The 19,728-nt window shown below is 43.9% G+C and overlaps 1 protein-coding gene across 5 annotated transcripts in view; it reads right to left on the reverse strand.

Annotated features, from left to right (window-relative positions):
- Positions 1-19,728, reverse strand: part of LMBRD1 (LMBR1 domain containing 1) — a 241,864-nt gene that overhangs the window by 45,061 nt on the left and 177,075 nt on the right. For 3 of the 5 annotated variants that reach the window (XM_077812673.1, XM_077812670.1, XM_077812668.1), the window contains exons 11-13: positions 18,817-18,919; positions 11,127-11,231; positions 7,724-7,873 (exon numbers count right to left, since the gene is read on the reverse strand). In XM_077812673.1, the coding sequence (XP_077668799.1) occupies positions 7,724-7,873; positions 11,127-11,231; positions 18,817-18,919 (358 nt within the window). Of the gene's footprint in view, positions 1-581; positions 708-7,723; positions 7,874-11,126; positions 11,232-18,816; positions 18,920-19,728 lie in introns of those variants that run through there. The other 2 variants (XM_077812672.1, XM_077812671.1) reach the window with 2 other exon arrangements.

Consider the following 19,728-nt stretch of genomic DNA (forward strand, 5'->3'; position numbering starts at 1 on the left):
TCTGTATTTGGCTAGCATGACATGACATACTAAAGTACATATGCTGTCAAAGCCATAAGGCTCATCAGCTTGAGAAAGAACATCTTTAACATGAATTCTCTTGTAGTAATTTTATTGCTGAAAGGATTTTTAAATTTCTTTGTTCTGGAAGAAAAAGTACAGCCTTTTTAAGAATCCAGAATTGTCTCAATAAAAAAGTATTACTTGGGTTAGACTAAGGCATCTAACAAGGAATTAAGGTCTTCCAGGTAGTTGCTCTTTGCTAGCAAACAAATTTATAAGACAGCTGCATTTGCTGAACAAAAAAATCAGATGTCTTTCACAGTGACCAGTGAGTGGACCCTATTGATTGCAGCTCAGGTCATTTGCAAATGTACTGGCTCCCTGCTAGATGAAAGACAATAGGAAAAATATGACCTATTCTTCTCCATTACTAGAGAAGATTTACCATGTGACACTAAGGCCTTGTGAATAACGTAGCTGAGTCACGTAGCTTAGGTTGACTTACTGCTCTCCCGTCAACTTACCTTACTCCTCTCACTCTGGTGGAATACCAGAGTTGACCAGAGTGTGCTCTGCAGTCTTCATTAGACCCGCTAAATCGACCCCCGCTGATCGATTGCAGCAGCATTGATCCCCGGTAAGTGTAGACATGGCCTAAGGTACTGCTGCATTGACTCCACTGTGCACCCAGAGAGTGTACTGTCCTAGGAGTGAGGCAGGAGTACAGGTGTACTCTGAAAGCAACGATCAACGATAAACACTTGGGAATTCAGAGGGCATATCTGTCAGAGGGTCTGCCGGGGTGGGGCAGAGACATACAGACTGGTCAGTGAGATGCAGTAACTAAGCTAGGTGGTTAAGCCTCTGAAAGGCAGCAATTCCTTTTATCCTCCATGGCCCAACTACTAGAAAAAGCAGTAAGTCTAAATCTTATTGTACATGCAGGTGACCCAAAGCTAAGGATAAACTTTAAATAAACCTAAACATGTTACGGTATACAAAAGTACTCCGTTATGACACCCAAATGTCTATCCCTTTCCCATGCTAATACTGTGTGTGTGTGTGTGTGTGTGTGTGTGTGAAAATCAGGAAAAAAATCAGTGTGTTTAAAATTAGTTTAATCAAGTGTGTAATTACAAGTAATAAAAAGTATTAAACACAAATGTATGGTTGTTGCATGATGATACTACAGAGGAGTTAAGCTTGTTTGGGTGGACACAGAATTCCAGCAGCTGTTACAACAGTGTCTAATACAAAGGAAACAGCCCCTACTCCTACATGAGATTCTCCTGATTATATATCCAAGGCCAATGCAATGCTTCTCGCCATAGTGTTGGTCTAGGAGCTCATGTTCAGCTGATTATCCTCCATGACCTCAAAATCATCTCCAGAGCCACTGCTTCCCAGGACAGACATCAAAATCCTATACGCAAGGCCTACATTTTTTTCCCCTCTAGATGTATGACTTAAACTTGGTTGTATTAAAAACACATAGTGTTTGCTTGAACCAATTTTACCAAACACTCTAGATTATTCTGTATCAGTGAACTGCCCTTTTCATTATTAACCACTCCTCTAATTTTTGTGTCATCTGAAAACTCTAAGGCAGGGGTGGGCAAACTTTTCGGCCCGAGGGCCGCATCGGCATTGTGAAACTGTATGGAGGGCCGGGTAGGGAAGGCTGTGCCTCCCCAAACAGCCTGGCCCCTGCCCCTCCCCACCCCCTGACTACCTCATGGCGGGCCACGAACGCTCACAAAATTGACAATTCAGAGATATTCAAATAAACTCTATTTAATACAGATACATTTCAGTGGAAATAAACATAAAACCTTACTTATTATTATAAATATACCATAACAATGTATTACAATAATTAAACCAAACTAAACCCCTTTCCATGCCTTCTTTGATTAATGTGAACAATACAGCTGGTCACGCATTTTTACAATGGCATCAAAGTCCAGTGTCATTCTTGTTGTGGAAATCCGCAATACCGAGCCGAGATGCTGATCAGTTAACTGGGATCTGTAGAGAGACTTGTTGTAATTCAGCAGGGAAAATGTTTGTTCGCACACATAGGTGGAGCCAAACAAAACAAGGATTTTCTGTGCCACCTGGTGGATACTTGAGAACTTTGTTTCACTCAAGGAGGCATAAACTCATCCAGTTTTTCTGAACTGTACTTTTCCATCAAGGTAGAATTGCACTGGAGATCAATGAGCTCCAGTTGTAATTCTTGTGGGGCTTTCTTGTAGTCAAATGACAGTGGGCATGACACCAGCTTCAGTGTCTTCTCTATCTTCTCAAAGTCAGAGAATCTATGAGAAAATTCTCTGTGCAAGTCACTCAAAATTTTGCTGTACTTCTCTCTCTGCTCTGATGACACTTCCAAGTATTTCAGTGTTGGAAAGTGAGCGAACACTTTGTCCTTAATTTGTTTTGAAAACCAGACTAACTTGGCTTTGAAAGCTGTCACACTAGAATACAATTTGTGTACGAACATTTTTTCCTTGTAGGTTTACAGTAAGTTCATTTAAATGTGCCAAGATATCCACACGAAAAGCGAGGTCGCACACAGCGTTTGAGTTCTTTAATTCAGGGAAATCATTTTCTTTCCCCTGCATCACCAGAGAAGTGCAAATTTCATCTCTGAGCTCCTACACTCACTGCAATACCTTTCCTAGGCTAAGCCACCGGACATTTGTATGATAAAGTCAGTCCTGATGTTCCGTATCAGTGTCTTCAAGAAGGGAAATTAATTGCTGATGATTAAGTCCCCTTAAGTTCACTATTTTCACTACTGTGAGAACAATATGATCAATGTCCTGGACATTTTTGCAGAGGGCCTCCTGATGTATAATACAATGCAGAAAAATCACCTTTATTAGGGTCGTCGTCTTTTAAAAAGAATTCAGGACAAAGTAAAAGTCCTACATTTTTCCCTGTTAAATTTGGTGATCCATCTGTGGTTATGTTTGCCAGTTTACTCCAGGGGAGCTTCAGATGTTCAAGGCACCCATACACCCGATCCCTTAGTTGCACTTGATCCCTGAGTTGTGCCTTTCATTGATTCCACTGATAAAAATTCCTCTGTGATTTCAAATTTGTCATCAATTCCTCTGACAAAAATCAGTAACTGTGTTGTGTCCTTAATGTCAGTGCTGTCATCGAGAGCTAATGAAAACAACGTAAAGCCCTGTGCTTTCTTGTTCAACTCAGAAGCCAAACATTCATCAATCACTTCTACACGGAGAGTAACTGTTCTTTGTGACAAACGAATCTTCTCAAATTTGTTTTGGTATTCCGGGCACAGCATGCTAGAAACATCAACCATGCATTCTTTCAAAAAACTCCCCTTCAGCAAAAGGCTTATTTTGTTTAGCGATTTTAAATGTCAGAACGTAACTTGCCTTTGTAGTGGCTTCCTGAATTGCAGACTGTAGCACATAAATATTTTGCTGAGTTTTTAAGTTTGTGGCAAGTTGCTCAGCTTTTCTTGCCCTTCCCTCAGTTGTTAAATTGCTGCCATAATTAGGATGCTTTGTTGAAAAATAGTGATTCAAGTTGTACTCCTTGAACACCGCGATGCTCTCCTGACAAATCAGGCATACAGCCTTCGAGTTCACGTTTGTGAAAAAGTATTTTGTATTCCGTTCTTTGTTGAAAACCCAACACTCATTGTCCACTTTTTTTTTTTTTTTGCAGCACTCATTTTTGAAAGGAAAAAGAAAATCTTAACTGCTGCCCTTATTTCAAACTGCTGTTTTACAAGATGGCATGCACTGTGAAAAAACTGGGCCCTCTCTCTAGCCTGGATTTGTCAGGAGTTAGTGCCTCTGACAATTTTGAGCCATGGCACTCTATCCCAGAATCCAGATGGACAAGAAGAGGCAGGTGTAAACTCACCTGTAACTTTATGCTCCAGCCTCCCCCCAAAAATGTTCGTACTGTTGTACTTCGAATTCTGTTTGCACAGTTGTGTTCATTAAAATTTTGTATATAATAAGGGATGTTACCGCGGTGTGGCAAGAGGACTCATGAGACATGGTGCGCGGGGGGCTTCATGGGAGGGTACCATGGCCTCCTATGGGCCCTGCTGGCAATGTGACACTGAGGCAGCTGTGCCACTTGCGGAAGAACCCAAAGCGGAGCAGCTGCGGCCCTGGACGGTTTCCCTCCACTTGAGGGTGGGGCCATAGGAAACCGGGAGGGGATTTGGCACACTGCTGCATAGGGGTGGTGAGGTCATGCCTGCAGAATGCGGCGTTTTGTGTGCAGAATCTTCCTCGAAGATGGTGCTCAAAATGAACTGCTCATCACTGAGGAGCACTGGGCAGGCAAGCCCCTGGTCCCGCTCCACCCAGCAAGCCCCCTGGTCCCGCTCCGCAGGCAGGAGCACAGGTGGAGCGCGGCAAGCCTCACTCCCCGCTCTCCCTGCCGGAGCGCAACAAATCTGCTGGTCCAGCAGCGCCGGGTGGAGCGCGGCAAGCCCCTGGCTTTGCTCCCCTGGCCGAAGCTCGCGGGCTCGATAAAAAAGGCCTGCGGGCCGTAGTTTGCCCACCCCCTGCTCTAAGGGATTTTATTTTTCTTCCATGTCATTGATAAAATGTTAAATAGCATAGGACCAAGAACCAATCCCTGTGGGACCCCACTAAAAGCACTCAATGATTCCCTCCTTACAATTACATAGAGACTTATCAGTTTTCAATATATTTAATGTGTGCCTTGTTGATTTGTATCATTCTCGTTTCTTAATCAAAATGTTGTGCAGTACTAAGTCAAATGCATTTCAGAAGTCTAAATATATTACATCAGCACATTTATCAACCAGACTTGTAATCTCATGGGAAAAAAAAGATATCAAGTTACTTTAACAGATTCTATTTCCCATAAACCCATGCTGATTGACAATTATATTACTCTCAATTTTTCATTAAACTGAGGCCCATATCAGCCATTCTAATATTTTGTTGAGTTTCAGTATCAGGCTAGCAGGCTTGTAATTACCCAGCTCACCTTATTTACACTTTTAAATATTGGCACAACAGTAGCATTCTTCCATTCCTCTGAAATTTCCAGGTTTCCAAGACTTATTGAAAATAAACATTTATGGGTCAGAGAGCTCCCCAGCCAGCTCTTTTAAAACTCTCTGACATGGATGCAAGTTATCTGGACTTGCTGATTTTAAAATGTCTAGCTTTAGTAGCTGCTGTTGAGCATCCTCTTGGGTTAGAATGAAAAGTATTATATTCATGTCACATGATGATGAGTAATGACTTGGGTCTTTTCCAAACACTTTAAAGAGATTGCTCCACACTTCTGCTTTTTTGCATTGACAATTCTAAAATTTCCATCTAGTATTATGTTTCTGTCTGTTCCTAATATACTTAAATTCCTTACCATCTTTAACTTTGCAGGCCATAGATTTCTCAAAGTGTCCATTTGCTTCCCTTATTGATTTTGGACAATTCCCAACTTCTAATTTACAGTTATTTCTCTCTCCTCCCCCATTTCCCCATGTTATACATTGTGTGTTTAATGGCTGCTTTCACCTAAACCAGGCTGTCTTAACCAGTGTAATGTTCTCTCAATTTTGGAACTGAGACGACTTGGGCATCTAGTCAAAATGTTTTTTTAACGGGTCCCAACTGTTCACATTTTTGTGTTTAAAAATTCTTTCCCCCAGCTCCTTCGGCTCAGAATTGTTTTCAACTTGGTGATTTAAAAGGGCCAATTTCACAAAGTACATATTACTAGTTTGGACTTTACATCTGTTATGTGTAAAAAGAGCAACTGAGTCACGATCACATGCACCTAAGCAACTACTGATTTTTAATTCAGAGATCCATTTCTCTATATCTGTCAATATCCCATCTAATGCATGTTAGATGAAAGAGTTTTGAATTAGGAAATTGTCATCTAAGTTTTGGAAACTCCAAGAACATATTAGTACTGGTAGAATGAGACCTTCAGCATATGCCACTCAGATTGAAGTTCCCAATGATTAGGTACCTTTTTTTCTTAAAAATAGAAAGAGATAAATACAATAAACACGAAGTGCAAGAATCAAAACTAATTTAAAATAGAAAAAAGTATGGAATGGAATAAAATGGCACAGCTTAAAAATGATAAAATACAGTGATGCAAGAGTTAAAAGAAGCAGTAGTTAAAATGAATAATGGAAAAGTTTAGTGATAATTATAAATTTATACTGTAGAAAAAGGCTAAGATTAAGTAGGACATTTACAGGATAAAAGTAATTTTTGGGATAATTTTAAAAAAATTAGACAAAGGTTTAAAAATTTGTTTCAAAACAGAACTATCAAGACATATGCTGTCATAAAAATAAAGGGAACGGTAACCACCTTTCTGTATACAGTGCTATAAAATCCCTCCTGGCCAGAGACAACATCCTGTTACCTGTAAAGGGTTAAGAAGCTCAGCTAACCTGGCTGGCAACTGACCTAAAGAACCAGTAAGGGAACAAGATACTTTCAAATCTTGGGGCAGGGGAGGAGGCTTTCGTCTGTGCTCTTTGTTTACGTGGTTGTTCTCTCTTGGGACAGAGAGGCCAGACAGAAATCCATCTTCTCCAACCCATCCTAATCCAAGTCTCCAATATTGCAATCAGTATACGTAGGCCAGGCAAGGTGGATTAGCTTATCTTTTGTTTTAAGTGCATTTTCCCTGTGTTAAGAGGGAGGTTTAGTCCTGTTTTCTGTAACTTTAAGGTTTGCCCAGAGAGGGATCCTCTGTGTTTTGAATCTGAATACCCTGTATTTTCCATCCGGATTTTACAGAGATGATTTTGATCTCTTTTTTTTTTTTTTTTTAATAAAATCCTTCTTTTAAGAACCTGACTGATTTTTCCATTGTTCCAAAATCCAGGGGTTTGGGTCTTTGATGATTTTGTAACAAATTGGTTAGGATATTATTCTCAAGGCTCCCCAGGAAAGGGGGTGTGTAGGACTTGGGGGGATATTTTGGGGGAAGACATCTCCAAGCGGTCTCTTTCCCTGTTCTTTGTTTAAAGCGCTTGTTGGTGACAGTATACTGTTCAAGGACAAGGCAAAGTTTATACCTTGGGGAAGTTTTTAACCTAAGCTGGTAAGAATAAGCTTAGGGGGTCTTTCATGCGGGTCCCCACATCTGTACCCTAGAGTTCAGAGTGGGTAAGGAACCCTGACATATGCCCTCCATTACTCTGATGACCTTGTATCCTATTATGCCTTCCACTTTTTTGTTTTTAGATTAGCAAGCTGTCTGGGGCAGCTACTATGAATTTATACAGAGAATTCCACAATGGGACCCTATTCCTGATTGGGGAGCTTGGCCATTATCAGAATATAATGAAAATAATAAAAAGCAGTTCCTGTATTGAGGGAACATGAGGCTTACTGGAAGCTAGTAGCAACAAATGTAATTTCCTTCTAGATGGGGGCAGAACTAGGTCCCTCTACAGCTCTACACAGACCAGGAGAGCAGACAGAAACTACACGCTGCATTGTGTAAAAGGGTGCAACACAGAGTTTCTCCAGGCTGTACTCCTCCAAAATATCTAGAGGCACAATAACTCTAGGAGATTCTTATGGTTGTATCCCTTCAAAAATAGGTATACAGCAGGGCTGTGCTTTGCCTCACCCCATATATGCAATTTTAACACATTTTTAAAAAACAAGGTAAGTTATATATATCCTTATGAAAGGAAAAGTCTCACCTGTACCAGGTATTTTTGGCTTCCATACATGACATACTGAGGTGCAAGACTGTAGATCATATAACTTGTGTGAAGAACAATCAACAGAAGTATCATACAGAGAAATAATAGCGCTTGGGGCCGAGTTTTACCTCTTCTAATTTTATACAACTAAAAAAAAAACAAGATATGTACAAATATTAGATCATAATTGTTTCTCTAGGTTATCTAACTTGATATCTGTTAAAGGACATGGCTTTTATACTAGATATTTATATTCGTTATTTCCCCAATTACATCCTGAAACTCTACTGTTGAGACAGTAGAAATATATTCAAAACACCTCTCTCCCAAAGACATAGCTGTAAATGTAAAAGCCTCTACATATACCATACAAATGATCAAGCTTCAGAGAAGCAATTAAGGGCTGTTTGCACATTCTCCTTTGAGTGTGCAACTACAGCACAATCATCTGCATACTGGAGATCGGTTATTGTTGAAGATATTACTTTAGTTCTGGCACAGAGATGGGAAAGGTTGAAGAGGTTGCCGTCAAATGCGATATTGTTTTACTCCAGTTCGGATGACAAAGGGCTCAGAGGTAGAGCCACTGCACAAGATGAAGGCAGTCATCTAGTCAAGGAGGAGTCTTACAATGGTACTAAATTTTCGTGGGCAGCCAACTTTGACATGATTGTCAACCATGAGACTCTGGAAAGAGTCGAAGGCTTTGGTCAGATTGATAAAGGCCATATACAGCTCCTGGTGTTGTTTTTGACACTTTTCCTGGATCTGCCTGGCTGCAAAAATCATGTTGGTTGTGCCTCGTGATGGTCTGAAGCCACACTGGGGCTCTGGAAGTACTTCCTCTACAAGAGGGAGCAAACAATTCAGTCAGATTCTAGCAAGAATTTCCCCAATGATGAAGAGAAGGACAATGCCTCGGTAGTTGCCATAGTTGGCCTTGTCTTCCTTTTTGAAAATGGTTACAACGTTAGCATTACATAAGCCAGCAGGGATTTCTTCAGTGCGCCAGATTTTGAGGAGCAGCAAGTGAAGCCTGTTAGCCAATGTTTCTCCCCCCACTTTCAGTACTTCAGCTGGTATGCCATCAGGACCTGGTGCTTTATTGTTCTTCGTTTGTTTAATTGCTTTGCGGACCTCCTTGCGTGTTAGTGGGTTGGCAAGAGATTTCCTGATTGGGTGCTGAGGGATGGAGTTGGTGGTGTCGTCAGTCAAGGTCAATTCTCGATTTAGAAGCTTTAGGTAGTGTTCCTTCCAGCACTCTTCGATAGATTAGTTATCTTTAAGAAGGGTACTACCATCTTCAGATCTCAGAGGTGTGAGGCCACATGTGCTTGGTACATACAGGGTCTTGGTCTCTCAAAAAAAGGGCCACATATCATGTCTGTGAGTCATCGAATGTTTGGATTTCTTTTGCTTTGTCCTCCCACCATTTGTTTGTAACCTTAGTGTTGCTGTTGTCAAATCAGTCCTGATGGCAGCAAACAGCTTACAAAAGCCTAGGGCTATTCTGAACATTGGCAAAACAAAAAGTTCTCCACCAGCCAGTTCCCGGTCAATCAGACCCAGCAAGGAAGATCTACATCGACAAAGAAGAACTGGAAAATGTAGAATACTTTGCCTACCTTGGCAGTCATCTCTTGCAGAGGACAGACAGACATCAAGATTCATCACAGAATTCGAATTGCCAGCCTTACCTTTGGCAGACTGTCTTGCTGGGTGTTCAACAATCACAACATCAGAACACATATTAGACTCTTAATTTATAAAGTCGTGGTTTATAAAGTTAGTTTATAAACTCTCCTCTATGGCTGTGAAACTTGGGTGACCTACTGAAAACACCTGAGAAACCTGGAATGCCAGCACAAGCACTTTCTTCTGAAGATCCTCAATAAACAGTGGGAGGATCATTGAACCAACGTCAGTGTCCTCACAGAGGCCAACATCTTCATTGTTGAGGCCCTGATTACCCAGCATCAGCTGAGGTGAAGCAGGCACTGTGCGCACATGCCTGATGAACTCTCACCAAAGGAGAAAGGAAATGGGGAGGCCAAAAGAAACACTTTAAAGACATCCTCAGGGTAAACATCAAGAGATGTGGCATCAACACCACATACTGGGAGACAGCAGCCCATGATAGGGGTAACTGGCAAAGACTTGTCAGAGAGGAAACGTCCACTTTTGAGGAAAATTGCCTTGACCTGGTCGCAGAAAAACACCAGAAAAGAAAGGAAAGACAACTGTCATGCAGCAATCATGGGCCAGCTCTGTCTTCCACCACCTGCAATGTCTTCCAACAAGCCTGTGGCTCAAGGATGGGACTCTTCATTTACCAAAGGACCCATGAAAAATAAAAGCTGTGAAAGATCATCCTCTAGAGATCGCTGACAACAAATGATCAAACCTTATCAACAATATTTTACAACATATCCTAAGATCTAAGCTCCCTACCTTCAAAATTTGCAGTTTTCCTTATTCCAAATGACCGTCACCACCTCATTTTATTTTCAGTGGGGCTGACGCCAAACTATCCTCGTTCAAGAAGGCTGCCTACAGGCTTTGCATGTGGCAATGGGCCACAACTTTTTCCTTAGTAAAGATGGCCACTCTCTGGACTTTAAGGTTAGTGACTTGGACAGGAAACTGAGGAGAGAGGGGAATGTGGAGTTCAGGAGAAGATCTGGGACTGGAGACAAGAGACCATGGGGGAGAAAACCGAGTGGACAAGTGAAAATGCGGGGAGGGAAAACAGATAGGGTAATCGTAAGGGAGGAGGACAGACTGGTAGTTCCTCCACTCTCGAGATTAGGAAAGGGTAAGAGGAGTCTTCTTCTGAGCAAACAAGCAAACAAACAAGAGTCTACATTGTTGCAGGAACATTTGAAGGTTGAATTTTGACCCTGAAATGCGCTCACACTTTTGGGGCAGGTGACTTCCACCCTCAAGCCTAAAAAACCAGAAGCCAACCCCCCACTCCCTCGCCCCACACACACAGAGTCTTCCACACCCCTACACTCTGCCTCCACACATAAGTCATGATATTTGAATACTTAGGGTTGGCAATACATTGAATGTGCTGCTTCCACAAAGCTCCCAGACTCTGCTGGCTTGATAGTTGAAATTTTGTCTCGAATTGAAACTGCTTGCCCTCCTTTAAACTAGGCCATCAAGCCAAAATACAATCTAGCTTTTCAAAACATGGAAGAAACTCTTAAGACTCTTGCTAAAACAATTTATTGTAATATTGTTTAAAAAGAATAATTGCTTCACACCATTTTAGCTTTTAGAATATGATAGAGAAAATTCTGCAAGGTCCTTTTGTATCTGTTATACATTTTAAATATCTTTTTAAATACAGTAATTTATAAATGTTAAATTTTAGTAAATAAGTAATATTTACCCTTATCCAAAAGAACCATATACCCATGTTTCGAATCCCTGCCATTGAAGTGAAGATAAAATACATAATAATTGTTGTAATGAGGATATAATCAAGTGGAAAAACCTAAAAGAGAACGATATTAATATATAAGCTGAAAAAAGAAATGAAAACACTAACATTACAAATACTCAACACCAATCAAATTACAAGAGTGGCTGATCATCTAATTTTAAAAACAGGTTTCTTAACACGAGATGCTATATATATCAGAACTTTTCATTTTGATAGTGTTTGAGGTGGTAAGGGAAGGAAAACTGCCTGATTTAAAACATAAGACAATTAATTACAAATAGAGCTGAAACAATTAATAGTCCAATTTAGAAAAGAGATTGAATAGCTTTGTGAATTTTTTCCAAGCTTCACCTCGATTTGAATTAGATATTGCTTCATTCAAATTTCAAATGTTGGGCTAGACTATTTAGTTCTACTTACAGTAAAGTCCAGAGTTAGAATAGCGCAAGAGGTCTCTTTCAAATGAGTTAACATAAAAGAGATATAACATTCATATATCATTTCTAGAGTAAAGTCAAAGTTAATATAAACCTTTATTAAAAAAAAATTACACAATTACACCTCTACCCTGATATAACACAGTCCTCGGGAGCCAAAAAAAATCTTACCGAGTTATAGGTGAAACCATGTTATATCAAACTTGCTTTGGCCTCGAGCATTTACGTTAATAGTCACTTCCCGCCCCCTGACTGACCCCTCAGAACCCCTGACCCAACCAACCTCCCCTGCTCCTTGTCCCCTGACTGTCCCCTCCAGAGACTTCCCGCCCCTAACCACCCCTCCCAAAACCCCACCCAACCCCCCTGCTCCTTGTCCCCTGACTGCCCCGACCCCTATCCACAGCCCTGTCCCCTGACAGGCCCCCCCCAGACTCCCACGCCCTATCCAATGCCCCCATTCCTCACCTCCAGAGACCATCCTACCCCCTCTGCTCCCTGTCCCCTGACTGCCCCCCCGAGACCTTCTGCCCCTTATTCAACCCCTTGGCCCCAGCCCGGCACACTTAACACGCTGCTCAGAGCAGCGTGTCAGAGCCAGACACGCTAATCCGCTGGAGCACACAGCCCCACTCCCCAGAGTGCTGCTTTACCGCGTTATATCTGAATTCGTGTTATATTGGGTCACATTATATCGGGGTAGAGATGTACCTATGTAACTTACATGGCCTTTTGTAGGGCCGTTCTACCTGACAGAGAGGGTTGCAAATGTCCAGTAGTTTATGCAGCTTTATTTGGAGTATCTCCAGAGGAGCGTCCAGAGTATTCACTAATTTCATTATGTTCCAAAAAACACTTTGTCTGAAGAGGCTGTAGATCTAGGATTGGTTGCTCTGTCCAGGGAGATGGCCACTGGTTGTTGGTGTTTGGGAAAGATCATCTCCACTGACTCCTTGTCCCTCCTCTACTAATATATATATGTATTAGTATTTTCATTCATTGATAGAGAGAGAGTTGAAACTGGTGATGAAGCTGGCTGCAGCAAATGCTTTAGTAAGGAAGACCTTGACTTGGAGATCTAGTCAGCTGGTTTCCTAACATATGAATTGTCCCCACCGCCCCACCATGGGGCCCAAATAGGACCTGGGGAAAGAGGACATATGGGGATTCTAGCTCTGCAGATCTCTTACTGACCCCACTGACTTACGAGCACACCTAAGGGATTTCTCCCTGGACTGTCTGTCCATGGAAGGGACAGTTCGGATTCTGGTGAAGATGATCTGATGCGATCACCTGAGGAGGCTGAGTAAGTGAAGTCTCCCTCCATAGGCAGGGCACAAAGTGCTCTGATAAGTCCTGTCTGTTTAGATTTATGGCCAGTTACTCCTGGGAAAATTCTGCACCACTGCGCATGCACCAAATTCATGTCCCCTGCAGAATTCTTCCCTCCCCCCACACAAAAATGACTTTCTGATGGGGAAGCAAAGGGAAGCCGCAAGGGCAGTCATGCGCTCCTCCCCATGTGTCATTTCAGGTCCCTAGAGCAGCCAGCGGAGAGGTAAATCACTGCAGAGCAGGAGCAGGAGGGTGGGGCTGAGGACTCCCCGGCAGGTGGCTACTATCCTGCACTGGGCTCAGCTAGTCCCAGCTGGGAAGGATGGGACGTGCTCTTCCCCTGAAAGGAAGGGCCGGGGCTGACCCATTCCCAGGAAAAAAAACGGTTACCCACCTTTTTCATAACTGTTGTTCTTAGAGATGTGTTTCTCATGTCCACTTCATTCTAGGTGCGTGCGCGCCCAAGTGCGTGGTCGTCGGAGATTTTTGCCTTAGCGGTATCCATATGGCCAGCTGTGGTGCCCCCTTGAGTGCCATGCTCATATGTCGGTATATCAGGTGCTGCCAGCCCTATGCCCTCTCAGTTCCTTCTTGCCGACAACTCCAACAGGGGGACAGGAAGGTGGGTAATGGAATGGACATGAGCAACACATCTTGAAGAACAGTTATGAAAATGGTGGCTAAGCATTTTTTGTTCAAGTGCTTGCTCACGTCAATTCCATTCTAGGTGGCTCACAAGCAGTATCAGTGGAGGAGGGCTCGGAGTTCAGGGTCTTGCAGCATTGCTCTGCCAAAGTACGCATCGTCTCTCTGCGGGTAAGCGCATAATGAGATGTGAACGTGTGGACAGACGGCCAGGTAGCAGCCCTACTGATCTCTCGGATTGGTTCCTGTGCCAGGAAGGCAACTGACGATGCTTGTGTCCTAGTTGAGTGTGCAGTCACGATCGCTGGCGGAGGCACTTTCGCCAGCTCATAGCAGTAGCGGATGCAGGCTGTGATCCAGGATGAAATCCTCAGAGCAAACACTGCGCGACCTTTCATTCTATCTGCCACCACAATGAACAACTGTGTTGACTTACTGAACGGCTTTGTTCTGTCTACGTAGAAGACCAGTGCCCTCCTGACGTCCAGGGTGCGTAGCCTGCACTCCTCATCTGAGGCCCCCTTTTGCTTTCAGGATTAGGAAGTAGTGGGAATAGAAACCCTTGCCTTTCACGTCCCGAGGGACCTCCTCCACTGCTTCCAGGCACAGGAGGTTCTCAATGTCTTGAATGAGGAGTTGGCATGAGAAGGATCCCTGAAGATGGATGGGGAAGAGGGGAAGTGGCCAAAAATTGCAGGGTATAGCCCTGAAATACTACGTCTAGCACCCAGCGGTCCGAGGTGACCTGCAACCAGGCCAAACGGTAGGGACCAAGACGGTCAAGGAAAGAACAAGGTGGATCCAAGAAATTGACTGGGGCGTCGCTCTTGAGAGCGCCTTCAAAATGAGTGCTTCTGGCCCCCGGGATGCCTCGCTGTGCAGCAAGCAGGAGAAGGAAGGGCTGTGACAAATAAAACTCATGTCTTTCTCCCTTCTCCTTGCAAACCCCTAACAAGGCTGCCAAGGCCTTGGTGGTGGGGGCAGCCAGAACTGCTTCCGTGAAGACTGCGGCGTATGCATGCTCAACAAGCAAACGGAGGCCCAAGTGTCCTTCAACCCACTGAACCTCACATCCGTCTGTTCGGAGAAGCAACTGTTCCCCAAGGTGGAGGGAGGTTTAGGGGTGGGCGCAGTCTCCTCTCCTTCCAACCTCCAAGCGCAACTCCTGTACCAAGTCTGGTGCCGTCGGTGTCACCAACTGTTGCTCTGAGGCAGCAGCAGATGAGCGGTGCGAAGGGGGCAGTGTCATGACCGGCATTGCCCCCCGGGCTCCAATAAGGCAACTGTGCTGGCCACTTGCCATGCTGCCATCCACTGCTTTCCCTTCATCCACAGAACCAGTTATCTCATCATAGAAGGCAATTAGATTAGTCAGGCATGACTTTCCCTTGGCAAATCCATGCTGACTGTTCCTGATCACTTTCCTCTCCTCTAAGTGCTTCAGAATTGATTCCTTGAAGACATGCTCCATGATTTTTCCGGGGACTGAGATGAGGCTGACCGGCCTGTACTTCCCAGGATCATCCTTCTTCCCTTTTTTAAAGATGGGCACTACATTAGCCTTTTTCCAATCTTCCGGGACTTCCCCCGATTGCCATGAGTTTTCAAAGATAATGGCCAATGGCTCTGCAATCACATCCGCCAATTCCTTTAGCACTCTCGGATGCAACGCATCCGGCCCCATGGACTTGTGCGCATCCAGTTTTTCTAAATAGTCCCCAACCACTTCTTCCTTCACAGAGGGCTGGCCACCTCCTCCCCATGCTGTGCTGCCCAATGCAGTAGCCTGGGAGCTGACCTTGTTCGCGAAGACAGAGGCAAAAAAAGCATTGAGTACATTAGCTTTTTCCACATCCTCTGTCACTAGGTTGCCTCCCTCCTTTAGTAAGGGGCCCACACTTTCCTTGGCTTTCTTCTTATTGCCAACATACCTGAAGAAACCCCTCTTGTTACTCTGAACATCCCTCGCTAGCTGCAACTCCAGGTGTGATTTAGCCTTCCTGATTCCATTCCTACATATCCGAGCAATATTTATATACTCATCCCTGGTCATTTGTCCAATCTTCCACTTCTTGTAAGCCTCTTTTTTGTGTTTAAGATCAGCAAGGATTTCACTGTTAAGCCAAGCTGGTCGCCTGCCATATTTACTATTCTTTCTACACATCGGGATGGTTTGTCCCTGTAACCTCCATAAGGATTCTTTAAAATACAGCCAGCTCTCCTGGACTCCTTTCCCCACCCCATGTTATTCTCCCAGGGGATCTTGCCCATCAGTTCCCTGAGGGAGTTTAAGTCTGCTTTTCTGAAGTCCAGGGTCCGTATTCTGCTGCTTTCCTTTCTTCCTTGTGTCAGGATCCTGAACTCGACCATCTCATGGTCACTGCCTCCCAGGTTCCCATCCACTTTTGCTTCCCCTACTAATTCTTCCCGGTTTGTGAGCAGCAGGTCAAGAAGCAGCAGGCCCTTTGCCCAATGTCCCATGGCCCTTCTTGCCTCATGCTGGAGAGCTATGCTTCTTTGATTTCTTTTTGGGCACCGGTGATGGGAAGTGGTGCTGGACAGGGATCGCACCAACGCAGATGTATTAGATGAGACTTGGCAGGATGGCTCGGAAGCCGGACGAAGGGCAGCCTCCACGAGGCAAGCCCGCAAACCAATATCCCACTGAGTCCTGGGTCAACATTTTTTTACAAATATGACATTTCTCCTTCACAGGTGATTCCCCCAAGCACTTAAGGCAGCTGCTGTGGGGGGGTCACTTACAGGTATAGGCCTGTTGCAGTCCACCCAGAGCTTAAACCCCGGAGACCAGGACATGCCCTTGCTGGGACTAACTTCTAACTACATTTCACAATTACTTAACACTAACTACTATAAACTATTTACAAGGCCCTAAGGCTTGAAGTCAGAAGAGATGAAACCACTAGCCCTTGCTATGCAAGGAAAGGCACTCCAACTAACCACCACAGGCAGTAAGAAGGAACTGAGAGGGCGTAAGGCTGGTGGCACCCGATATACCGATGCACGAGCGGAGCACTCAAGGTGACGCCATTGCTGGCCCTATGGATACCACTAGGGCAAAAATCTCCAGCGACCACGCACGTGGGCATGCACACACCTAGAATGGAATTGACATGAGCAAGCACTCGAAGAACTTTCCCGGGCTGCAGGAAGCTTCACTCTCCCACCCACATCGCTCCTCAGCTGTGGAGGAAGAGGTCACCCATACGGGAAGCTACTCCCGTCTGCCCAACCACTGTGCATCTGGACCTGCCCCCATATCAAGACATCCTCCTGAGTCCCCCCAACACACACCCAGAACCCCACCCCCTGCATCCAGAGCCCACTTGCACGCAGACCCTCCCGCTGAGCCCACCCCCTGCCTTCAGACCCCCAACCTTGCACCCAGACCATCCCCCACTGAGTCCCCTGCACTCAAATCCCCACCCTGATGAGCTTCACCCTGTGCATCTGGACCACCCCAACATAGTGTCCCATTACCCCAGACTCCCTACTGAGTTGCCCTCACTGAAACTGACCCACAAACAACTCTCTCACCCTACACCTGGATCCCCTCCACACTTGGACACTGCTGGGCTTAGCCTGTCTTCCCACATCTGGTGCATGTGGCACAGAAGGGAAGGGCCCAGGGGTGTTTCTAGGGCGGGTCGGGAGCAGCCTCACCGCTATGTCCATGTCCCAGGAGGGGGCATAGGGTGATCTCCCACTTCCATGCAGTCAATGGTGTGTGCGCATCCCACTGCCATGCTGAAGCCTCCACATTTATTTACTGACAAGAAAAATTGGCAGAATTTTTTATTTTTTGGCATAGAATTCCCTCAGGAGTCGCCAGTACTGCTGGGTTGCAGAATGAACCTGGCTGATTGTCACCCTCAGTCTGTCCAGAATCAGGGACTCTGCTAGCAGTCACAGCCAAGACTGTCAATGCTGAGAACTGTTTTGGTGCTGATAAGACCTTCACAGCACCAATATGGCACTCTGAGCTGATGAATCCTCTGCCACCAATAAGCTTAGAGTCTGTTTCCCCGGGTGCTAGTGTAGTTGGTACAGGATCATCTGGTACTGCTGCTAGGGAAGGATAGCTGTGCCTTCCCTGGTTCTTGGAGCCATGCTCCTTGCAACCCCATTGCTGGGAAAAGTGGAAGTTCTTGAGTTTGGGGTGTCATTCTGGCTCAGTGGGGCACTAGAGAAGTGAGACTGAATGAAAGGAGATGTCCTCATTTGTTTACCCAGATCTGACAACATTTGCACTGAGGTCTCATGATGTAGCTTTAGTCTTCCCTCTTTAGCTTTCAAGTCGTTGCTCAAAACCAGCTTGTGCACCATGCAGCGCTCTGACACATGCTTAGGCAAGGGGCACAAGAGGCACCTTGAATGGCCATCATTGGCGGGCACTGTTGTATTGCAGGAGAGACAGATTTTGAATCATGGGGATTTTCCTCTGGCTATTTTAGGTTTGTGCACAGAGGGATTGGGGGGGGGGGGGAGAAGGGGCATTAGAAACCCCATTAATGCCCTCTATTCACAAGGAATTTTTTTTCAAACCAACAGATATTTGATATTTGTCTCAATAATTATAAACAGCAGCAACTCCAGCTTATTTCTTGCAGGTTGAAGAGACAGACTGCAGGGATCCATCTTGTAGACATGGACAGTAAGAAGGAACTGAGAGGCTGCGGAGGCTAACCCGCTCCTTAAATCTTCAGCTACAATGGTCACGAGTGCTCATAGCGTGCAGGCACAGCCCCAACGGACACTGCCATTGCAAAAGAATCTGATCACATGTGCAGGGGGCATAAACCCAAAGAGTGGAATTTGTCTGGATAATCATTTGAGGAGTAATTCCATGTTTCAACATATACAGTGCAAGAGGGCCCTGGTGTTTCAATGTGCTAATCTGCAAAACTGACAGTTCACAAAAAGTTTAAGTTTTACTTCTCAGCAAATATCTAAGAGATTGCTGTAGTGAAGTATTTTATTTAGACTATTATAATATTCATTGACACAGATTTACCAGCATATTACCAATATTAAATTAAAACAAAGCATGTCAAAAATGAAGTTTAACTAATAGATAAATCAAAAATGCTAATTTGCAGACTCAAGATATTTTTAATCTGCAATGGTCTCCTAAATCCTAGCATATATTAGCAAGTTTATTACATATATATATATTTGCCAATTATTGTTTTACTTACAGTCTGTAGAACAGGTAAAAGCATATTCAATGGATTGGTCAGATTAGTTCCTAAAATTATAAATCCAGAATTGATGCCAGCTGAATGGAGAGCTTTGTCCAAGCTGCAGTAAACAGGGAAAACCGGTTAATTATAATGGCTTTTTTCCCCTCTCCCTAGACCATTTTTATTCATGTTTCACTTAAAGGGATGTCAGATTAAAAAATCACTCTTGTGTTTAAGATTTTTTTTTAGAAACCGTTATAAACACCAAAGAAGTTATAATTGAAAGAAAACTTTTTTAGTTTCTTTACTTTGTTAATGCTATAGCTCCCCCTGTATTGTTAGCTATGGTCTGGTCCTGCAAACATGCAAGTCAATGAGACTTTATTCATGTGAAGTCAATGAGACTACGCACATGTATCTTTGCACGATCTATCCCTTACTCAGTTTCTCCTTTTTGTTTGTATGGGTATTTCACGTAACAGGGAAGAGTGAAATATTTTTAAAATAGGGAAAGTGATGCTTAAACATGAAAAGTCCCCAAAACACCATAGGGGGACTGGACTCAGGGACAGATGATGTAACAGACAACTTTTAAAAAACAAACTACTTATATTTCCAGTTGACTATACTACTTTAAGCTTCACAAAACATGGACATGACCATGACCTAAAGAATATGCAGAAAGGAGATTGAGAACTCAGTACCCACAAGGTGTTGAGCACTGTTTCCCTAACCCAGAAGGCACATAAGCCCATGCTTATTTTGTAGCACATAAGTAGTCCCTTTATTTGCATTTGTCTACACATATGATTAATATATTTGGTGTATCAGTGGTAGCGTGCTCACTCTTTTATAGTGGATAGTTAAGAAAAACAAACTGATCAATCTTTATTTAATCAATGTTTTATTGACTTACCTGTTTCAGCT

This window comes from Eretmochelys imbricata, chromosome 3, assembly GCF_965152235.1.
Source record: "Eretmochelys imbricata isolate rEreImb1 chromosome 3, rEreImb1.hap1, whole genome shotgun sequence".
Taxonomy (NCBI): Eukaryota; Metazoa; Chordata; order Testudines; family Cheloniidae; genus Eretmochelys; species Eretmochelys imbricata.